We start from the raw sequence: 18,197 nt of genomic DNA, 5'->3' as shown, positions 1-18,197 counted from the left end.
TGCTGACTCGGATGCTCCCTCTACCTGGGGCTCCCAGGAGCTCCAGACCACTCACCAGTGTGCGCACAGGTGACCATGGGGGAAACTACATACGCCTCAGTTTCCTCATTTGTATGATGCAAGGATTGAGAGATGGTGTCCGAGAAAGAAAGGGCCTTCCCACCATCCGGTCCAGGACAGCACTGTGACCCAGGGCTTCGCAGGGGCAGGTTACAAGGGCTTGGGAAGCTGGAGGGGTGATCAGCCCCCTGCCCCACCCCGCCCCAGGACCCCTGAGGGGTGACAGGCTGTGGGAGAGAACTGAAGGGACAAAGGTCAGTGGGCCGGCCATCTCAGGCAGGCTGAGCAGCTGGGACCCCTGCAGGGAGGCTGGCCCCCTGCTGAGGGCCCACCCATGTGGACACCACCCCTTAGACCTCCAGCCGAGTGGTCCCCTGGACTCACCCTTCCCTCCAACACCCACAGGTCCCCCCCGTCCCAGCACCCACCTCCTGGACATCACTCGGTCATCAATCCTGCCCCGCACTGGCCTCTCCCCTGCTCCCTGCTCGCCCCGCTCTAGCTCTACGTCCACACGGGAGCCCAGGTAGGAATCTGACCCATCACTGCCCTGCAGACATCCTTCACTGGCCTGAGGGGCCCGCAGGGTGAAAGGTAAGCAGCTTAGAGGGCTGCCCTCCCGGCATCCTCTCATTCAGCTGCCCCAGCACTGCGGCACCTTGGGGCTGTTCCACTCTCCATACCTATGGTCACATGCTCCCTCCATCTGGAGCACTGGTCCCACTGCCTCAAGGGCTGTGTCCTCCAAGAGGCCTTTCCTTGAGCTTCTCTGAGACCTCTCAGCCCGCCCTAGGCAGCTCTGCACCTGCCCTGAGCCCCCACAGATGGCCAGGCAGGGCAGGGAGGGCCCCTCGGAGCCTGGTGCTGACAGGGCACATGGCAGGGCAGTGCCACACGAGTAAAGTTCCCAGGGGCCAAGTCCAAATTCCTCTGAAGTGGCTGGATGAGCCAGGCCTACCTACCTAACCTCTCTGTGCCATAACAGGGCAGTAAGAGCTCACACCCCACAGGGTCGTGGTGAGGATTTGTAGTTTTAACTCGAGTACCTGCCTCCCTTAGGCTGTGAGCTCCTCAACATGGCAGGTGTCTAATAATCACTGTCTGCTGCCAGACACAGGGCTTCCCAGGAACAAGAGGCAGACGCCCAAGGGGGCAGGGCCTGCAGACAGCCATGGACTTCAGCCCCAAGCCCCGCTGGCCTCCCCGACCCCCAGCCCCTCACAGTACACCCACTGCTGGGCAGGTGTCACGAGCATCTCCTCCCCTCTACAGCTCACCTAGACTCTGCTCCCAGGAAGCCCTCGGACTGAACCGGCACTGCCTCCACTGATGGAGCCCTTTCTGCCCATCAGATGGTCCCATGTGGCCAGGGGCCCTTCTTGGGATGTGGGTGCTCCCAGAAGGGGTTCAGCAGAATCTGAAAGAATGGTGGGGCTGAGGTTTGGCCCAGGTGTCGGGGGGGCCTGGGGACAAAGTTTCCACCCTGAGGTCTACAGTCAAAATGAGATCAGCCATCACCCAGATATCAGATGCAAAAGGTCACAGGCCCTAGGCAAGCCCAGGTCTGCCCAGGGCCTGCCCAGGTGAGCTCCCCCCGCACGCCTGCTCCTTCCCTCACTCTTCAGACCACTGGCCCTTTCTCAGCTTGCAGATGGAGGCTTCATAACACCTCCTTCAAGGGACTTTCTCTGACTACCTCCTAAGTTAAATCAGGGTCCCCTACTAGTCCCCCCTTCAGCACCTGCCTACTACCCTCACAGCTTGACTGTCAATGAGGCCTGGCCCTGGAAAAAGCAGGAATTCAAAATCAAGGAGACAGACACGAACCAGAAGTGTTTATTACAGAAATCTGGCCAAAGTTCCAACTGAGTAGCCCCAGCTGAGGCTAGGCTGGGGCCCTCTGCCCAGGGCTGGGCAGGTGAAATAGGAAAGAATAGAAGGAGTACATCTGGGACCAAGGCCTCAGAGCTGTGAGATGATGTTGGGGGCCAGACTGCAGGTGAGGCCCGTGCCATCTGGCTCCACGTTCAGGGACTTCACGACGCCATCCTCTATCACCATGGAGAACCTGCCAGAAAGAAGGGCCGGGCCAGTTGCAACAGCCTGGGCCTGGAGGCTGGGAATAGAGACAGGCGGGGTAGCAGGGGAACCGCACAGGAAACCCTCCTCCTTTTACCTCTTCAGCCGTCGATTCCCAAAGAGGGACACCAGTGAATCATCTAGTAACAAATCTGTCTCCTGAAAGGAGAAGCAAAGGAAAGGTCAGGAACCCCCAGACCTGGCTGGTCCCCACACTGGCCATGTCCCTCCAAGTCCCTGCTTCCAAGATGGAGGCTGGGGGGGCGGGTGCACTCACCTTTCCAAAGGCCCCAGTGGGGTCGGCCAGGAGCCGAACCTAAGGAGAAAGTAAGGTTGCAAGAAAAATCTCCTGCTTGGCCCGATACCCCGCAGGACCCACACCTCACCTTGCCTTCTGTGTTGTGCGCTCGTCCCCACTCTTCAGTCACAAAGACATCGTTAACGCTCAGACACGCCACCACCTCGATCCCCTTGGCCTTCAGAGCGCCAGCCTGCTCCACGTACCCAGGCAGGTGGGTCTGGGGAGGGGAAACAAAGAATCAGAAGATGGACAATTGCCTCTGCTCCTCAGCCTAGCCTTCATCTCTAGGCCCTCCTCACTTCCCTACTTCAACAGCTTTGATCAGACAATGAGAACCGTGTAAGCCACAGTTCCTTTTTGCCTTGGCCACTAGGAAGCTTGGATCCAAACTTAAGTGTTCCTTGGTCAAGACCATGAACTTCCCATGGGCAGGGCTATGTCTCATTTACCCAAGTCCCAAGTCCCAAGTCTCTTCCACCGTGCCTGTCACCCAGCAGGATCAATGAGAGATGTGGGATTTCACTGCATCACCTTTTCTCCTACATTCCTGGTATCTGTTCACAGCCTCAACTTATTTTTTAAAAACCCGATAACGGTTTTCTAACTGTCATGTCATCTACATCCTCTTGGTACAAGCTACCCCAGGACTATGTAAAGGACTAATGAACAATACAAACATGTATACAAGATTCCAATTGCTGAGCCCCAGAAGGGCAGCCCTCACCTTGGAACAGCCAGGGGTGAAGGCCCCAGGGACTCCAAAGAGCACCCCCTTCTTGCCCTTGAACAGCTCTGCCAGGTTCACCTTGTTCCCAGGCTTCCCTTCAAATACCACCACGGATGGGATGGCATCTCCCACCTAGAGGGAATGACACCAAGGTAAGGAGTTGGGGGGTGGGGTGGGATGCAGGAGGCCAAGGCCAGGGCAGCAGCGGATGGTGGATGGTGCACAAAGGGCCAAGTAGCACTGCCTGGTCCGGTGGAGCCAGGGTTGACACCCAGCGGGAAAGTCGAACCCTGTCAGAGCTTCCAGAGGTCCCTCCCCAGCAACCACCTGGTTACCCCACATGATCCAGGTTTCAAGGTGGCCCTACTCCTCTTAAGGGCCAGTTGGTAACAACAGAAAAAGGGAGAGGCTTCTCCGGGTGTCGCAAGAGGTTGAGTACACAAGCTGAGTTACAGGGAAGGACTGGGGTAGGTGGGCAGGAGGAGGCGGGGAGGAGGCCCTGACAACACGGAGGGAGGGGATCCCGGCCACGGCTGAGTGTCCCACCCTCAAGAAGAGAAAAAGGGAAGGCAGCAGAAGGTGGGAAGGTTGGGGAGTGGAGTGCAGATTCCTACATCCAGAGGGTAGAGAATAAAAGAAGGAATCTCTTGAAAGGGGAGGGATCAGTCTACCTGGGAGTGTGTGAGGGCTTCATGGGGCTAGAGAAGGTAGAGAAAAGGGGGGAAAGTCAGGGGTGAGGGGAGTGCCTCTGAGAAACCCAGCAGTTGGTTGTAGGATGAAGCAGAAGGAAGGGGGAGATCTCAGAAGACTGTGGAGCAAAGGGGACTCCCAAGGAGCTGGGGAGGGTTCCAGAAGATGAGAAGGGTGAAAAACTCAGAAGCGTGGGAATTAGCCACGAGTGGAGTGCAATGGGGGCGGGAAGGTATGGAGGAGGGCACATATGGGGATTGAAAAGGGTAAAGGAGATGGTTCCATAAGGTGGGGGAAGCCATGGTACTCAATCTCCTGAAAATGATGAAGACTCAACACAGGTGTCCCAAGGTGGATGCAGAAGGGAGACGAGGGGAAGGCCCAAAAGCCTTGACTGTCCCAGGAGATGAGGCACGAGGCCCCTAAAACTGGCGACAACGTTGCAGCTACAGGGTCTTGATGAAGGGATGAGAGGGGACAGACGTCGGGAGGAGCCTCTAGGGCAGCGGGGAGGGGTCCGGAGGGTAAGAAAGAGGGTGACCCTCCCCCAGAAAAGCAGGACGAAAGGGCTTGGGGAAACAGGCGGGGGGTGGGGGGGGCCGCGAAGAGGTCAGGCCTGGCTGGGCCAACGGTCACCTTGATCGGGGCCATGGCTACAGCAGCGCTTCTGAAACCTCGGACCCCGCCAAGCGTCCACTCTAAGCCTCCTTTCACGCACCCTCCGGCTCCCGCTGCCGCACACTCAACGACGGCCGCCCGGGAGACCGCCGAGCCCGCTCTACTGCCCAGGATGCGCAGCCACGCCAGCAGCATAGCATACCGTGTCTCGAAACCACAATTGCCCCGCCCCTGCCTCACGGCTAAGGTAGAAGGCTGGGCAGCACAAAGGGGCTACCACGCAACCCTGCGAAAGGCGGAGCAAAAGGCGGGGCGTAGGTCGCCCCGGCCCCCTGCGAGGCGCCTCCACTGCGCAGGCGCGGGCGCCGCGCGCTAGCGGCGTCTTCGACACGGCTCGGCTCATCTGCATTAGGGACTGGATCACTTGCGCACTTGCAAATGGGCGGAGCTTTCGGCTGCCGCGCAGCTTATTTGCATGCAAGAATAGGGTGCTGCTGTCTTGATTGGCATAATTTACGGATTGGAGCAGTATTTCCGTTCCTTAACCGATGCAAGGGACGAGGAACGATGGTGTCAGGCGCCTGTGTAGGAGTAAAGCATATTTATTTTGCATTCCACGAAGGCCCCTGCATTGCAGCTGTTTTACATATTTGCGTTGTACACGACTTGTAGCAATTTGAGGTTTGTCTCAGCCAAAACCACTGCGCCTGCGCCGTAGCAAGCTCCTGCCAAAACACTTCCGGGAGCAGCGCTTGACCCCGTCCGACCTCCGCTCCCGCAAGCACGGGAAGTTCTAGCAAGTTCGCCGGTTCCGCTCCTCCCAGCTGTCCAATAGGATAGAGCGGAGCAGCCCCGGAAATGACGCCAGGGGAATCCGCCCTCCTTCCGGTTCCGGCTTTGCGAGAGCGTGTAGCGTCGACATGAAGCTGCTCACCCACAACCTGCTGAGCTCGCATGTGTGGGGGGTGGGGCCCCGTGGCTTCCCCCTTCGCCTCCAGGTACCGGCCGGGGGGGATCTCGGGCCCCTCTCCTGGGGGCGGGGGTAGGAGAACCAAGATCTGGTCCCTGCCTAACAAAATCTCTCCACCGCGCAGGCCACCGAGGTCCGCATCAGCCCTGTGGAGTTCAACCCCGACTTCGTAGCTCGTATGATACCCAAAGTGGAGTGGGCGGCGCTTCTGGAGGCTGCGGACACCGTGAGGACCCTCGTTTTCTTCCGTGCACACTTTGGGGGGGGGGGGGTCGTCTCACCGCAGCCCTTTACACCAGGCCAGGGAGCCTGGCCTCAGGGCGAGTGACGGGGATATCCAGAGATGATTTAGGCCTCTTGCCCACAGTTGCATCTGGTCGAGGTGCCCAAAGAGCCGATTCAGGGATATGAGCATGACGAGATATTTCTGAGAAAGATGCACCACATCTTACTGGAGGTGAGAACCGGCCCATTACTTGCTTCCTGGCCATACACCCACACCTGGAGGCTGTCAGTGCTCAGCTCTCTTCCCCTCTTCCCGCAGGTGGATGTGTTGGAGGGCACCCTGCAATGCCCAGAGTCAGGACGTCTGTTCCCCATCAGCCGTGGGATCCCCAACATGCTACTGAGTGATGAGGAAACTGAGACTTAAAAGCGTGCCAGGCCCGTTTTTCATTTTGTGAGCGTTGTGTATCTTTGTTTACCTGTATCCTGTTTGCTACTTCAATCCTGTGTATCCCCAACCCTTGGTCCAGTGACACACCAAACACACGGTGTTCTTGAGCTCGGTATTATATTTTTTTTCTCATTAAAGGTTCAAAACCAAAAGCGGTTTCTCTTTGCAGCAAATATACATTAAAATAGAGTCTCTGTACAGCCAAGGGCTCTGGGCCCTGGCTTGCCCCATGTCCCTGCGCCTCCCTGGCCAAACCCAAAAATAAATATAGTGTTATTGCTCTGCAGGGCATAGAGACAGTGCTCTCCCTACCCCGTGAGGAGGCTGGGTGGGAGCTGATGTGGGCGCCCTGGCCACCCCAGGGGTCCAGGGGCTGGAGCCTGCTTGGAGTTATTGCTTCAAGGGGCGGGCAGTAATGCCCAATGCAAATGATGAGGAAAGGAGCGAAGGGAGCAGGGGCCTTTGCTCTCCAAATCCCTCTCTGCTCTGGAGAGGAAGTCGGATTAAGCAGCAGCAAAAGCATCACCCACTGGGAGACTGTGGCCTCCACTCCCTTCCCTCCCTGAGATCAGGCTTCTGCCCCCCTCGCCCCACCCCACCCCACCCCACACACACACACACACACACATGTCCCCTACAGCCCCCTATGGCTTCCGCAAGGCCCCCTACACCCTGGGGGCACGTTATGGCTTGCGAGGGGCAGCACTGTGCCCAGAGCCTGGGCATGCACGTTCCCAGCTTCTGACACCCCCCTGGAAGGGGGGAGGGGGGGGCATAGGGCCTGCTCCGGCTGATGGTGTTGCTCTGGCCCTGCCATCAGGCTGTGGCACTGCCCAGACCCCAGCTCTGCCCCCTTGGGGCTGACCCCGTGCTGGGCGGGTCCTGCCAGCACCCCCACCTGTGCCCAGCCCTCGCCTCAGTCCATCATGGCCTCAAGCATCTCCAGGAACAGCTTGTGCATGGGCACCTTGCCCTCCAGCTTCACCCCATAGAAATGGGCCAGCACTTTGCCTGCCGTCTGGCGAAGGAGCGGTAGTGTAAGCAGCAGCCTGCCTGCCCGCCTCCGCTCAGCACCCCCTCCGGGGCCTGCCCGGCCAGCTTCATACTCCAGCAGGGCCTCGTGTAGAGCTTCTCGAAGCTGCTCCACCGCCTCAGCATCTTCAATGTGCACAGAGTCTGCAAGGGAAGGCGAGAGAGCTGTTGACATGGGCCGTCTCCAGAAAGGGCGGAGCCACATCTGCCCGGACACGGCTGGATGGGTCCCAACCAGGAGCCAGACAAGGATTTGCTGAAGCACCACCCACTGCTCCTGCCCATCAGCCAAGGCCCACCCTTTCTTCCCCAGCTATGGCCACCTCCTGTCCCCATCACCTTCTCTCTCACTAAATGGTTCACCTTTCCACAAAAGTATCGACACCAGGGCTCAAAATCCTGCATGCAGTTCCTGGACCTGTCCTTGCCCGGCTTTGTGACTTTCAGGAAGTCACTGTTCTTCCTTCCCCTAAGCTACAGTTTTCCTTGTCTGCAAAATGAGACTGTGCCACCATCAGAGTTAAAAACCACAGGGCCTTATAAAGACACGTGTCAGTACTTGCCCCAGACTCACCTGAATTGGCGAGGGCCAGGGCCTTCAGCAGAACGTACTCCTCGCGTTCAAGCCTCAGGGCCTGCAGTCGCCGCACCAGTTGCAACAGGGCAGCCCCCAGTTCCCCAAGGCCAGCTGCTCGAGCCCCCTCTTCATCCAGGACCAGGTCCTCGGCGAAGGCCAGCTCATCCTGCAGTGGCAGTGAGCGCTGGGCCACACCCAACACCAGGACCTCCATCCACACGCTCTGCAGAACTGACATCTGGTCAGACAGCGACAGTGACGAGAAACCTGGAGGGCAGTGGGGGGCAGAGATGACTGAGCAAGCGCGCCAGAGCAGGCATGGCCCCACCCACCCAGGGAAGCCCCGCGTCACCTGGGCCCTTTACCTGGGATGCTCTTGGCCCAGCTGATGGTGACCACGATCTCTCGGTCAAAGAGGTCACAGAGGGTAGCCACGGCTGGGAGGTGCCCATCAGGGCCCGCTGGGTCGGGCATGGCATACAGCTTCTCAGGCTCAACCACCAGGAGGTGGGACACCAGTGCATTCACCGGGGCTGCAGTGATAGTTGGAAGAGGCACTCGAATTCATCACCTTGCCAGCCCTTCAGGGTCAAGCATCTTCCCAGAGTCAGTCCCCCTGTGGCCTTCCTCAAGAGCCACTGGCCAGCCAGGCTCAGACACCTCTCTCCGGGAAGGGCTGCACTATCTCCCAGGGAAAGCGTCTGTTTGTGGACAGGTTCTGAGTGTTAGAAAACCTTCCCTGCTCCCGGCTGTACTGCTCGAGGCCTGACATAGAAAAGGGTATTTTTGTAAATACTTCCTGGGGGAAATGAGTAAACGAATAGATGAAGGCAAGATTTGGGTCCCAGTGCCCAAGGTAACGACTATCCCGGGTGAATGACGTCAGACAGGTCTCCCAGGTCTGAGCTCCACCCCAACCCCAGAGCCCCCAAAGACCCCACTGTGCTCTCACCTGTCTTCCGAGGGCCTCCAGCTACTGCCAGAGGTCCAGCAGGGAAGGGGCCTGGGAAGGGCAGCGGGTCCACCTCTGGCCGCCGCTTGTACTTCTGTCGCCCACCCCGGACACGGTCCAGACGTACCCCTTGAATTGTAGGACAGGGCTGTGTCCATGGGGCTGGGGCTGGCCTGCTCTCCAGAGCCCACCTGCCCAGCCCAGTCCGCTAGAACTGCTCAGGCCTTGCCCAGCCCAACCCCGTGCACCCAGCCCCCACGGCGTGCCCAGGCCCCCGCCAGCGCTCACCCTCCTTGAGCATGCCCACCCGCAGGCACTTGGTGAAGCGACAGGCCTGGCAGGCCTTGCGTCTCCGCTTGGTGATCTCGCACTCGTTGGAGGCCGGACAGCTGTACTCGATGCTCCCTGCCAGGAAGAGGCAGGGCTCCAGTGGCGGCCTCCCGGGGCCCAGAGGAGGCCCAGCGGACAGGAGTCCCTTGACTCACCCCAGGTAAGCACAGGTCTGGGGAGAGCAGGAGTGCTATGAATGGGGCAGGGAAGCCCGAGCACTGAAGGGAAAGGCCACTGGGCTAGGGGCCCCGGCCTGGGCAAGGGAGGGGCTGGGACCAGAGGAGTCGGGCTGCACCTGGCCCACGCTCCTTGTCAAGTCATGTTTGTGGGCTGTGCTGCTCTCATCCAGGGCCAGAGTGGCCCCCACATTGCTACATCAAGCGGTCAGTTCTCATCCTTATGTCATTTGGCCCAACGGAGCATCTAATGCCATTGGTCCCTCCTAGAAACACTTTTCTTCTTTTGCTTCTAGGACACCACACGCCCGGCTTTCCTCCCACCTCACTGCCACCTGGTGGTTTCTGGGCATCGGCCCACGCTCCTTCCATCGAAGACCCCTAGGGTGGCCCTCCGACCTGTCTCCACTGACTCACTCAAATGGTGATCTCAGCAAGTCATGGGCTTTCAAATCTCCGTCTCTGGCCTAGACCAGCCTGAATTCTAGACGTATCCCACTGCCTCCTCCTGCGTGCCTGGAAGACACTACAAATTTAACCAGTTCTAGATGGAGCCCCCAACCTACGCCTCCAAAACCTGCAACCCCATTTGTCCAGCTGCTCAAGCAGAAATCTAGGAGACATTTTTAATTCCTCTCTCACACCCCAAACCCAACCCACTGACAGATCCTGGTGGGCTTCACCTCCTACTATGTCCAGAAGCGCCCCTCTTCTGCCCCTGGCAACTGTTTCTACCCTTGACCAGAGTCACTGTCACCTCCCCTCCTGCTCCGTCTTTGCCTCCTTCGATTACTGTCAACACAGAGGCATCCTATTAAACCTAAGACAGGGAGTTCCCTAGCGGTCCAGTGGTGCATTTCTCCTCACAGCCTGCTTTCTCCTACACCCTACCTGGGCTTCCTCAGCTCAAGACACCTCTTCAGGGAGGCACTCCAGAGCCCCAGACCCAGGCAGGTTCCCTGGCACACACCCCGCTCCTTGCTCTCCAGCACTCGCCACAGCTGCACTGCAACAACCGTGTGCAGTTCACCGTTTTCTCTCTCTCCCCTCTGCTGGAATGTAAACCGCTTGAGGACAGGAGCGATCCTGCCTTAATCCCAGCTATGCCCCCACACCTGGAACAGTGGCCAGGACAGCAGAGCACAAGTTTGTGAAGAGCAAGGATCCTGGAGGCTGCCACTTACCAACGGTGTGACCTTGGGCAAGTCCCACACCTAAGCCCTCGAACCCTCAGTTTTCCCATCTGTAAAACTGGGATGATTAAAAACTACTTCTGGGCTTCCCCGGTGGCACAGTGGTTAAGAATCTGCCTGCCAATGCAGGGGACACGGGTTCGAGCCCTGGTCCAGGAAGATCCCACATGCGGCGGAGCAGCTAAGTCCGTGCGCCACAACTACTGAGCCTGGGCTCTAGAGCCCATGAGCCACAACTACTGAGCTCACAAGCCACAAATGCCAAAGCCCGCGAGCCTAGAGCCCGTGCTTCGCAACAAGACAAGCCATCGCAATGAGAAACCCGTGCACCGCAATGAAGAGTAGTCCCCGCTCGCCGCAACTAGAGGAAGCCCGGGTGCAGCAACAAAGACCCAATGCAGCCAAAAATAAATTAATTAATTAAATAAATAAATATAAAACTTTATAAAAAAAACTACTTCTTACAAAGATGAGTTGTGAGAACTAAATGGGAAAATCAAGGTAAGACATTTAACAAGGCTCACAGCACCTAAATGCTCAACAAATGATCACTATTTATGGCTAGTGCTCGATAAATATTTGTAAACAGAGAAAGAAGATTCCAGGGTGGGTGGGTCACCTGGACCCGGACCTGGACCTGTTGGCTCAGGTCTTCAGGGCCAGAAGGGAGCAAAGAGCTTTTAGACCAGCGGGTCTCAGCCAAGTCAAAACTTGCTAGAATGTCACAATCAGTCGTGAGGCATCTGTCCAAAGTTCAGTTATTAGTAATAAGCAGAGGCAACAGTCTGGCCTTTATGAGCTTAGCTCTGGACCTCAATCGACCCAAGTTCATATCTTGTTTCTGCCATTTTTCTACCTGTGGGACCTGAACAAAGTTTTGAAAACCTCTCTGGGCTTCAGTTATAATAGTGCTGGCACCTTAGAGATTGCTGTGTGGGTAACTGAGAGCACAAACGTAACAGGACGCAGTGCCTGGCACTCAAGAAATGTTCTCAAAAAGGCTATATGCTATAACCCCCAAGTAACCAATGGTTTATATAAAAATATAAGTAATGGGCACATCCCAAATAATGCTTATTACATCACCATCTTGCTCACTCGTATTTTGATATGCTTTCCTGAGTGAGAAAAATTCAGTGAGTACAATTGGCAGGGATGCCTAATAGTCTTTTTAAAGTTACGTGCTGAAATACGACGTAGCCACTCTCAGTTACCCGTAAAAACCTGCCTTGTGCTCGTGCTGCTTTGGGGAAACCAACACAAAAGGGGGCATATTCTCTGCTGGTGGGAAGGCAGCAGCTGCTGGAAGCAAGAATAAAGTTTAGGAGCAAAGCAGAGGCTGCTTTGAATTTTTCAGAGCCGCTGTGGAAGGTGCTGGGCCTAGAGTACCCAGAAACTTAGGAGGCGTCTTGAGTCCCACACTCACACCCCACATCTAATCCATCAACACATCCTGGTGGCTTTATTTAACGCTTAAGGGAAAGGACGTTCCTGGGAGGTAGGAGGGCCTGGGAACTCCAGGCTGCCAACCCCAAGTGGTACCACGGCAGCCTGGGGGCCTACGGCCACCCAGCAGTGCACCAACTGGGGAGCGCCAGGCCCAGAGGGCAAAGGGCACAGGAGCGGGGTGGGGGCTCACCCTGGATGGTCCTCTTGAAGAAGGCTTTGCAGGCCTCACAGGATGCCACACCATAGTGGTAGCCGGAGGCCACGTCCCCACAGACCAGGCAGAGGCGTTTGGGCAGGGAGCTGAGCACCAGCTTCCCACCACCCTGCTCGCCGGGCCCAGCCCCCTCCCCATCCTCCTCCTCCTTGTGGCCTGGGAGGCAGCGGGTGGGAGCTGGGCCAGGGGCCAGGGCCACGGGGGGCTCAGTCTCAGTCTCCGAGGAACCCTTTGGGCTGTCAGGACTGGCTGGCTCTGCCTTGATGTAGAGAGGCTCAATGCCCACCACCTGGCTGGACATGGCGCTGGTCACCTGCGGGAAGAGACCCGTCAGGTCACAGGGAGGCACTGGGATGGGGGATGGAGACACCCAGTCACCCTGGTTGCCCAACCTCAGGCCTGGGGCCAGGCTTCCAGGCTCAGCAAGAGGGTTGGGGGGACAGAGTCCAAGGAAGGCTGCCCATGAAGAGCACTCCCCCGCCCCGGCTGTTGCCATGGAAACAGAGTCTCCAGAGCCAGTAACTGACAGCAGGTCTCCCACTTGGGTAACGAACGGCAGGAGGTTTGGAAACCCCCTACTCCCACCCAGGCCAAGGAATAGGGTAACCTAAGTGCCCAAGCAACCTTCAACCCCGTCTGGAATCCCCAGCCAGGAGTGAGATACCTCTCAAATTTTCTCCAGATGTTAAGAGAGCTCAGTGATCTCCCCCACACCTGGGTATCCTCCATTCAAGAGCGAAACTAAACTGAGGCACACAAACCCAAGGGCAGCTGATGTGCTCACACATGCGTGTGTTTACACCCTCACACTCCCACTCACCTGGGTCCTCAGGTGTCCTCACCTGCACACACACGCTCACACACAATCACTCTCCTGGGCAGGTTCACACTCACACATGTCCTTTCCCAAACCCCAGCACTCACTCATGCTCCCGTTTGCCTTCGCACGCTCCTCCTGAAGTGCACACCCCGTAACAGTCACACCCAAGGCTCATAATCACACTCTCGCTCACACTCTTACACTCTCACCATGCCCACACTCTCTCACACACACACACACACACACACACACACACAGTCATAGTCCCTTGTGGAAACACATTCAGAGCCTCTCACACCTGACACATCGCCACCTCCATCCAGCCCCAGGCACACCGGCGGGCGCGGCTCCACCTCCTTGCACCCCCTCCAGCACATTCGCTCTTACACTCCTGCTGCCGCAGAGTCCTCCTCCACGGGGCGCCCCGCCCCCCCCAACCTGCGCACACCTACGGGAAGTTGCCTAAAGTTGCTGCGCCTCCCCTCCCCCTCCGCCCGCGGGGGACCTCTGTCAGGTTATCAGGAAGTAATGGGGGAGCGCCAAGGAGGAGGAAGTTCTCCCCTGCCAGTGCGATGACCTTTGACCCAGAGAGGAGGGTGGCCCTAGGCCCCTTCGAGCGCCCCCACGTGGTCTTCAAAGCCCCTTCCCCGACAGAGAACCCTTCCCATCTTCCAGCCCGGCCCTCCCCTGGGACTTCGGCATGCTCCATGTGCCGGATTGAACCCTGCCCTGGGACTGGATCCGAAGCCCAAGCCCGACCCTGGTCTCAGGCCGGCGCCCTAAGACCTGAACGCCATATCCCGCCCAGACCCTGACCCTGTCTGGCTTTCGACCGGGTCCCGACCGTGACCCGGGCAGGACCCGGACCCCGCCTGGAGCCCGCCTCCCGCCCCCCTGCCCCGTTCGCACATGGCCCCGGCGCACCGCCCGCCCACCCTCCAGCGGCGCTCCCCTCCGCCCCCGGACCTGGGGCCCCGGCAGGGCGGGCGGGCAGGCATGGGGGCCGAGCGGCCCGGAGCGCCGGGGTGAGCCTGGGGCCGCGGGCGGCCCCTCCTCCGCCGCCTCCTCGGGCCGCGCCGCCCCGCCGCGCCGCGTCCCCCTCACTCGGCGGCGCCGCCGGCGGCTTGTAGGACACAAAAGGACATCGCGGCCGCTTCCTACTCCGCTTCCTCCAGCTGACAGCGGGGGCGGGGCTGGCCGTGCGCATGCAAAGCAGGGGGCGGGGCCCAGCGCCCTATGCTAATCAGGCAAGTGGGCCGAGCAGCGCCTGCGCTCCGGGACTTGTCAGGGCGGAGCCGGCGAAGCCAGCGGGCCGGCCTTCATGAAGGCCTCGCCCAGCCGCCGCCGAGCCGCAGCGGCGTACTTGCTTGCGTATGCGGCCGCTGAGAGGGCGTGGCCAGAGGAGACGCGGAGAGGCTACGGGAGGGGGTGGGGCCAGGAGCGTTCTTACGTAAAGAAGGAGGCGGGGTGCGCTGTGCTCAGGGGAAATGGGAGAGGTAGTTCAGCGGCCGCCTCTGAGGGTCCGGGAGATGAAATACATATGTAAATGAGAGGGCGGGACCAGAGCGGGGAGGGGGCCTAGGGTATCTGCATATGCATGAAGGGTGGAGCCTAGCACGCCCAAATTAGATAGGAGGTGCTGTCCCTTTCCCTTTTCCGCCTTCCCCCAGGATAACACAATCGGGGCACTTGGACCGCTCACCCAATATCCCCACAAAGCTGCTGAACCCGGAGTGGAAGAAGCAGACCTAATGCATGCAAGAAGTTCTGGATTTCGAGTCCCGGGAAGGCGGAGCCGATAGGGCCGGAACCGAGAACGCTCAAGGTCACTGCGGTGACCGAGTGAAGGTCACAGGGAAAGGCGGGGCCACGTGCGTCCGCCTCACGCGGGCAGCCACGCATTGACTCACGGACCATGTACAGAAGACTCTTTTATTTCTCTAAGGCTCAAAATCCACGTGGCCAGGGTCGGACTTGGATCTGGGACCAGGGCTGGAGTCGGGCGGTCACTCGAGCCCGAGGCGGTGCGCTCAGATCACCATGACTTGCAGCCTCTTGTTCCGGCGCCTCTTGAGCCCCTCGATGTATTGCTGCAGCTGTTTGGTCAGGAAGTGGTCCCGGCCGATCTCCGATCGGTAACCTGGAGGGCAGAACCCAACTCAGGGCAGTGAGCAGGGGCATGGCCTCCCCAGCAGCTGGTCTTTGTTCTTTGGGGAACTTTGGATCTCCAGGGTACTGGGACCTGCCTGTTTTGTTTGTTTCGAATGGTCAAGTCGTAGACCTGTGCTCCAAATAGATGGGGGATTCAGAGTAGGATGGGGGTGTTGGAGTGCAGGATGGACGAGGAAAGGAAGGCAAGTTTAGAGAAGATGTTGCCGGCCTGAATTAGGGCACTGGGAGCAGGCAGCTTTTGGGACACCGCTTGGACCACCCAGTCTCAGCCATTAGCCCTCCCCACCCCACCCCCACATTCATAAGGTAAGCAGGGCAAACCAAAGGAAGTTTACTCAAATAATCCACTGTCCAAAGGCTCCTCACAGCAACCAGGGAGGGGCCAAGGCCACAGAAAGGCTGTCATCCCCAATGGGCAAGGGAAGAAGTAGCCTTAGAAAACCTACATCAGGTTGAGAGGGGCTGCACTGAGGCTAGAGCCCAGGCCCTTAACGGTCACCCCACGCTGTCCCCATTGGGTCTTCCTGTGCCCAGTCTCCTAACTTTTTACTTTTCATGGGGCCTCTGGAATATTTGTGGGTGATAAGGGAATCTGACAAGGCAGACACATCCTGAAACCCCACTCCCACAGGCCGAAGCCCTGCAAAATCCCCCAAGGTCTCTTGTGGGAGCTGGGGGGATGGGGAGTGGGGAAGCTCACTCCGGAGGGCTTTGGTGAGGATTTCCAGAGCTTCATTCTCCATGAGTTCAGTCAGGGGCAGGGGCAGCTGGAGAGGCAGCAAGAGACTCAGATGTACAAGGGACCCCAGCTCTGCCCACAGCTGAAATGCCCCACCTGCTCCCTCCAGCCCCAAGACCCTCAACCGACCTGCCTGCCCCTCCACCCTGCAAAGCCCCCCCACCCTCTCACCCCTGAAACCCCCCACTTGCCCATCCCCCACTCCCCACTAAACTCCCCAGTCTCCTTGGGTGCCTCCAACCCTGCTCTGCTGCTCCACCCAGTAGGCTCGATGGGGTGTGTGCTTCCAGATATTGAGCGATGACACTGAGGAAGACTTTTCTGGAGAAGAGAAAAAAGGAATCAGTCATCTGCAGACCGCTGAGACTTCCCTGGGGCAGAGGGGATGTATGGGTAGGCATGTTGGCCGGGGTGGGGGTGGGGGGCCTTCAGAGACCAGCTCCAGGTGCCACTTTAGTGGGAAACAGTATGGGACAGTGGTTCAAAGCCTGGGCTTTGTTGTCCCACCCTCCGAGGTTCCAGTTGTGACTGCCCCACTTTGTGAGACTTAAGGCCAGTGACTGACTTTCTGACCCTCAAGTTCTTCATCTGTACAATGGGATAATAAGAATGGCCCCATATGGAGGTTGTGAAGTTTAAAGGTGATCATGCAAGGGAAGCCCAGTGCCTGGCACAACAGCAAGTGCTCAATAAATGGCAGTTGTTATATGTTCCAATTCCCTGATGAAGGGCTGGAGAGCAGAGGTGGTGGGGAGAAAGGGGAGGCATGTCCCAATCAGCGCACAGCGCAAAGTAGGAAGTAAATACTTAAAAATTGTAAACATTGACTTAATGAATGAAAGACAGGCACCTCCTCAAGCAGCGCAAATCCACAGAAAAGGCATTAACTCTCTCCTTTCAACTATCTGGGTGATTCCATTAAAAGCACAGGTCCTACCGCGCTGCCTTTGCACATTTTCCTGCTCTTCTCTATGACCCCAGGACTTTGTCCGACGCCTGCCCGGTAGGGGGCGTTCCTAGAAGGTCTGGTTGATTTAAAGCGTGGAAGATTAGCGTTGGCGCCCCTTCCAGGGAATCCTAGAAACTTGGGTCCCACAGTTTTCCCCCATTTTACAGCAATAGTAACTGAGGCCCTGGCCATCCCCCTGCCCTGCGCCCACAGCCCAGTGAAGCCACACTGACCGTTGTCGGTCTTGGAATCGTCCTCCTCTAAACGGCCTCCCGGGGAGCTGCCGCGGCGCATCTCCAGCTCCATCAAGGCGTGCTCGTCCAGCTCCTCTGGCTTGAAGTTGTCCTTGTCCTCTCCGTCATCCGATTCTTCCCAGCCACCGTGCGAGTCGTGGCCAGCCTTCTGGTTGTAAGACCAGCGAGTCTTGCCGCCTACGCTGCTGCCCTCCACTTCCGAGTCCTCACGGACAGTAGGCAGCGGTACATTCAGCTTCGGCTGCGACTGCGTGGCCGTGGTCCACAGATTCCGGATGTCGTGCGGACTCGACTTGCCTGAGCCACGGTGGCCCGAAGACTTGGCCAACGCCTGTGGGCCACATAGACCGAGGGAAGCCAAGGGTCGTGGGGAATTGGGGAGGAAAGGAAGAGCAGGCTGGCGGGGGGGATCCTGAGCCCATCCAGGGCCAAAACTCAGTTGCGGGGTGGGGGGGGAGGAGGGGGTGATGGTTGGGAGCTGCCCTGAGCCAGGGCTGAGTGAGAGGATAGCCAGGGAGTGGCCCAGGGTGGACCTAGTATGAGTCTGGGGGCTGACAGGGTGAGGAGGACCAGGAAGAGTTCTTACTTTGAAAGGCTTTTCCTCCATGGTTCTGCCCCAACGGACCCAGTCGCCAAAGGCCTCGGGGCGAGGAGGAGGGGCTCACGCTCTAGGAAGGGGGAGGGGCAGGGTCCCGTCCGGAATGGCGACGCGGGTCTCGCGCGGGGAAAGTTCAAGCTACAGCCCTCCACACTAGATGCCATTGTGTCTCCCCATCCCTGCCCCCATAGCTGTACTGAGGATGGACGCACCGCCCATCTTGGCAGATTCCCATGCCAGACCCTATCCTTAACCTCCAGGCAGAGACACCCGAACAAGCACAGCCAAGAGTGCCACGCCTTGACCGATGGTTCGGGTGTTGAGAGGGGAGGGTTTGGCCTGGGGGTCGTAGGGGGGGGCCTGACTTGACCCTGAGGTGGCCCGACGACGCAAGCACTCGCACACCCTCTCGCGTCCCCGGAGCCCCACGCCCGCAGCGATGCAGACTGTTTTCGTTTATTGATGCAGGCTTTGAGGCACAGTCGTGAGATGTTGTGAGGGACAGGCCCAGACGGACAACGAGACAGAAAGCCTTGGGGTTCTGGAAATGGATGAAGTGAGGAGAGGGCCAGGAGCAGAGAGTGGCAGACAAGCAACCCGTAGCCTCCTCCCCAGGTTGCA

The 18,197-nt window shown here is 58.5% G+C and overlaps 4 protein-coding genes across 6 annotated transcripts; 1 reads left to right on the top strand and 3 right to left on the bottom strand.

The window, feature by feature from the left end:
• Nucleotides 1–1,874: 1,874 nt before the first annotated feature.
• On the bottom strand, nt 1,875–4,816 carry PRDX5 (peroxiredoxin 5). The gene is made up of 6 exons (XM_081240638.1): nt 4,494–4,816; nt 3,165–3,299; nt 2,526–2,657; nt 2,417–2,455; nt 2,237–2,298; nt 1,875–2,128 (listed from the first exon to the last, which is right to left on the bottom strand). The coding sequence occupies exons 1-6, from the start codon at nt 4,668–4,670 to the stop codon at nt 2,023–2,025; spliced, it is 651 nt and encodes a 216-aa protein (XP_081096764.1). The 5' UTR covers nt 4,671–4,816; the 3' UTR covers nt 1,875–2,022.
• A 539-nt stretch (nt 4,817–5,355) lies between these two features.
• On the top strand, nt 5,356–6,273 carry TRMT112 (tRNA methyltransferase activator subunit 11-2). Its single transcript, XM_081238592.1, has 4 exons — nt 5,356–5,473; nt 5,570–5,671; nt 5,813–5,902; nt 5,990–6,273. The coding sequence occupies exons 1-4, from the start codon at nt 5,396–5,398 to the stop codon at nt 6,095–6,097; spliced, it is 378 nt and encodes a 125-aa protein (XP_081094718.1). The 5' UTR covers nt 5,356–5,395; the 3' UTR covers nt 6,098–6,273.
• Nucleotides 6,222–14,053, bottom strand: ESRRA (estrogen related receptor alpha). Of its 2 annotated transcripts, none has more exons than XM_081238590.1 (7): nt 13,831–14,053; nt 12,021–12,357; nt 8,971–9,087; nt 8,683–8,811; nt 8,096–8,263; nt 7,728–7,997; nt 6,222–7,297 (listed from the first exon to the last, which is right to left on the bottom strand). In XM_081238590.1, the coding sequence occupies exons 2-7, from the start codon at nt 12,343–12,345 to the stop codon at nt 7,038–7,040; spliced, it is 1,269 nt and encodes a 422-aa protein (XP_081094716.1). In that variant the 5' UTR covers nt 12,346–12,357; nt 13,831–14,053; the 3' UTR covers nt 6,222–7,037. The 2 variants fall into 2 exon arrangements, with proteins under 2 accessions (XP_081094716.1, XP_081094717.1); XM_081238591.1 differs by lacking the exon at nt 13,831–14,053 and adding an exon at nt 13,317–13,340.
• A 441-nt stretch (nt 14,054–14,494) lies between these two features.
• Nucleotides 14,495–17,594, bottom strand: CATSPERZ (catsper channel auxiliary subunit zeta). 2 transcript variants are annotated; one of them, XM_081239880.1, is made up of 5 exons: nt 17,565–17,594; nt 16,958–17,309; nt 16,017–16,096; nt 15,737–15,803; nt 14,495–15,004 (listed from the first exon to the last, which is right to left on the bottom strand). In XM_081239880.1, exons 1-5 carry the CDS (start codon nt 17,583–17,585, stop codon nt 14,895–14,897), a joined length of 630 nt encoding a protein of 209 aa, XP_081096006.1. In that variant the 5' UTR covers nt 17,586–17,594; the 3' UTR covers nt 14,495–14,894. The 2 variants fall into 2 exon arrangements, with proteins under 2 accessions (XP_081096006.1, XP_081096005.1); XM_081239879.1 differs by having other exon boundaries at nt 14,921–15,803.
• Between the last annotated feature and the right edge of the window lie 603 nt (nt 17,595–18,197).

The sequence above is a fragment of the Mesoplodon bidens genome (genome assembly GCF_964165515.1).
Source record: "Mesoplodon bidens genome assembly, chromosome: 7".
Classification (NCBI taxonomy): Eukaryota; Metazoa; Chordata; class Mammalia; order Artiodactyla; family Ziphiidae; genus Mesoplodon; species Mesoplodon bidens.
This window is presented reverse-complemented; position numbering and strand designations above follow the sequence as displayed.

Excerpts from the sequence above, each read along its gene's own strand:
- PRDX5 (XM_081240638.1), bottom strand. The coding sequence starts at position 4,670 with ATGCTGCTGGCGTGGCTGCGCATCCTGGGCAGTAGAGCGGGCTCGGCG. Across the intron at positions 2,299-2,416 it reads CCACTGGGGCCTTTGGAAAG|GAGACAGATTTGTTACTAGA; the intron begins GTGAGTGCACCC and ends TTCTCCTTTCAG. Across the intron at positions 2,129-2,236 it reads GGGAATCGACGGCTGAAGAG|GTTCTCCATGGTGATAGAGG; the intron begins GTAAAAGGAGGA and ends TCTTTCTGGCAG.
- TRMT112 (XM_081238592.1), top strand. The coding sequence starts at position 5,396 with ATGAAGCTGCTCACCCACAACCTGCTGAGCTCGCATGTGTGGGGGGTG. Across the intron at positions 5,474-5,569 it reads GCTTCCCCCTTCGCCTCCAG|GCCACCGAGGTCCGCATCAG; the intron begins GTACCGGCCGGG and ends TCCACCGCGCAG. Across the intron at positions 5,672-5,812 it reads TTCTGGAGGCTGCGGACACC|TTGCATCTGGTCGAGGTGCC; the intron begins GTGAGGACCCTC and ends TCTTGCCCACAG.
- ESRRA (XM_081238590.1), bottom strand. The coding sequence starts at position 12,345 with ATGTCCAGCCAGGTGGTGGGCATTGAGCCTCTCTACATCAAGGCAGAG. Across the intron at positions 8,812-8,970 it reads GGTGGGCATGCTCAAGGAGG|GGGTACGTCTGGACCGTGTC; the intron begins GTGAGCGCTGGC and ends CTACAATTCAAG. Across the intron at positions 7,298-7,727 it reads CCTGGCCCTCGCCAATTCAG|ACTCTGTGCACATTGAAGAT; the intron begins GTGAGTCTGGGG and ends CTTCCCTTGCAG.
- CATSPERZ (XM_081239879.1), bottom strand. The coding sequence starts at position 17,585 with ATGGAGGAAAAGCCTTTCAAA. Across the intron at positions 17,310-17,564 it reads TGGAGGAAAAGCCTTTCAAA|GCGTTGGCCAAGTCTTCGGG; the intron begins GTAAGAACTCTT and ends TGTGGCCCACAG. Across the intron at positions 16,097-16,957 it reads CGATTCCAAGACCGACAACG|AAAAGTCTTCCTCAGTGTCA; the intron begins GTCAGTGTGGCT and ends TCTCTTCTCCAG.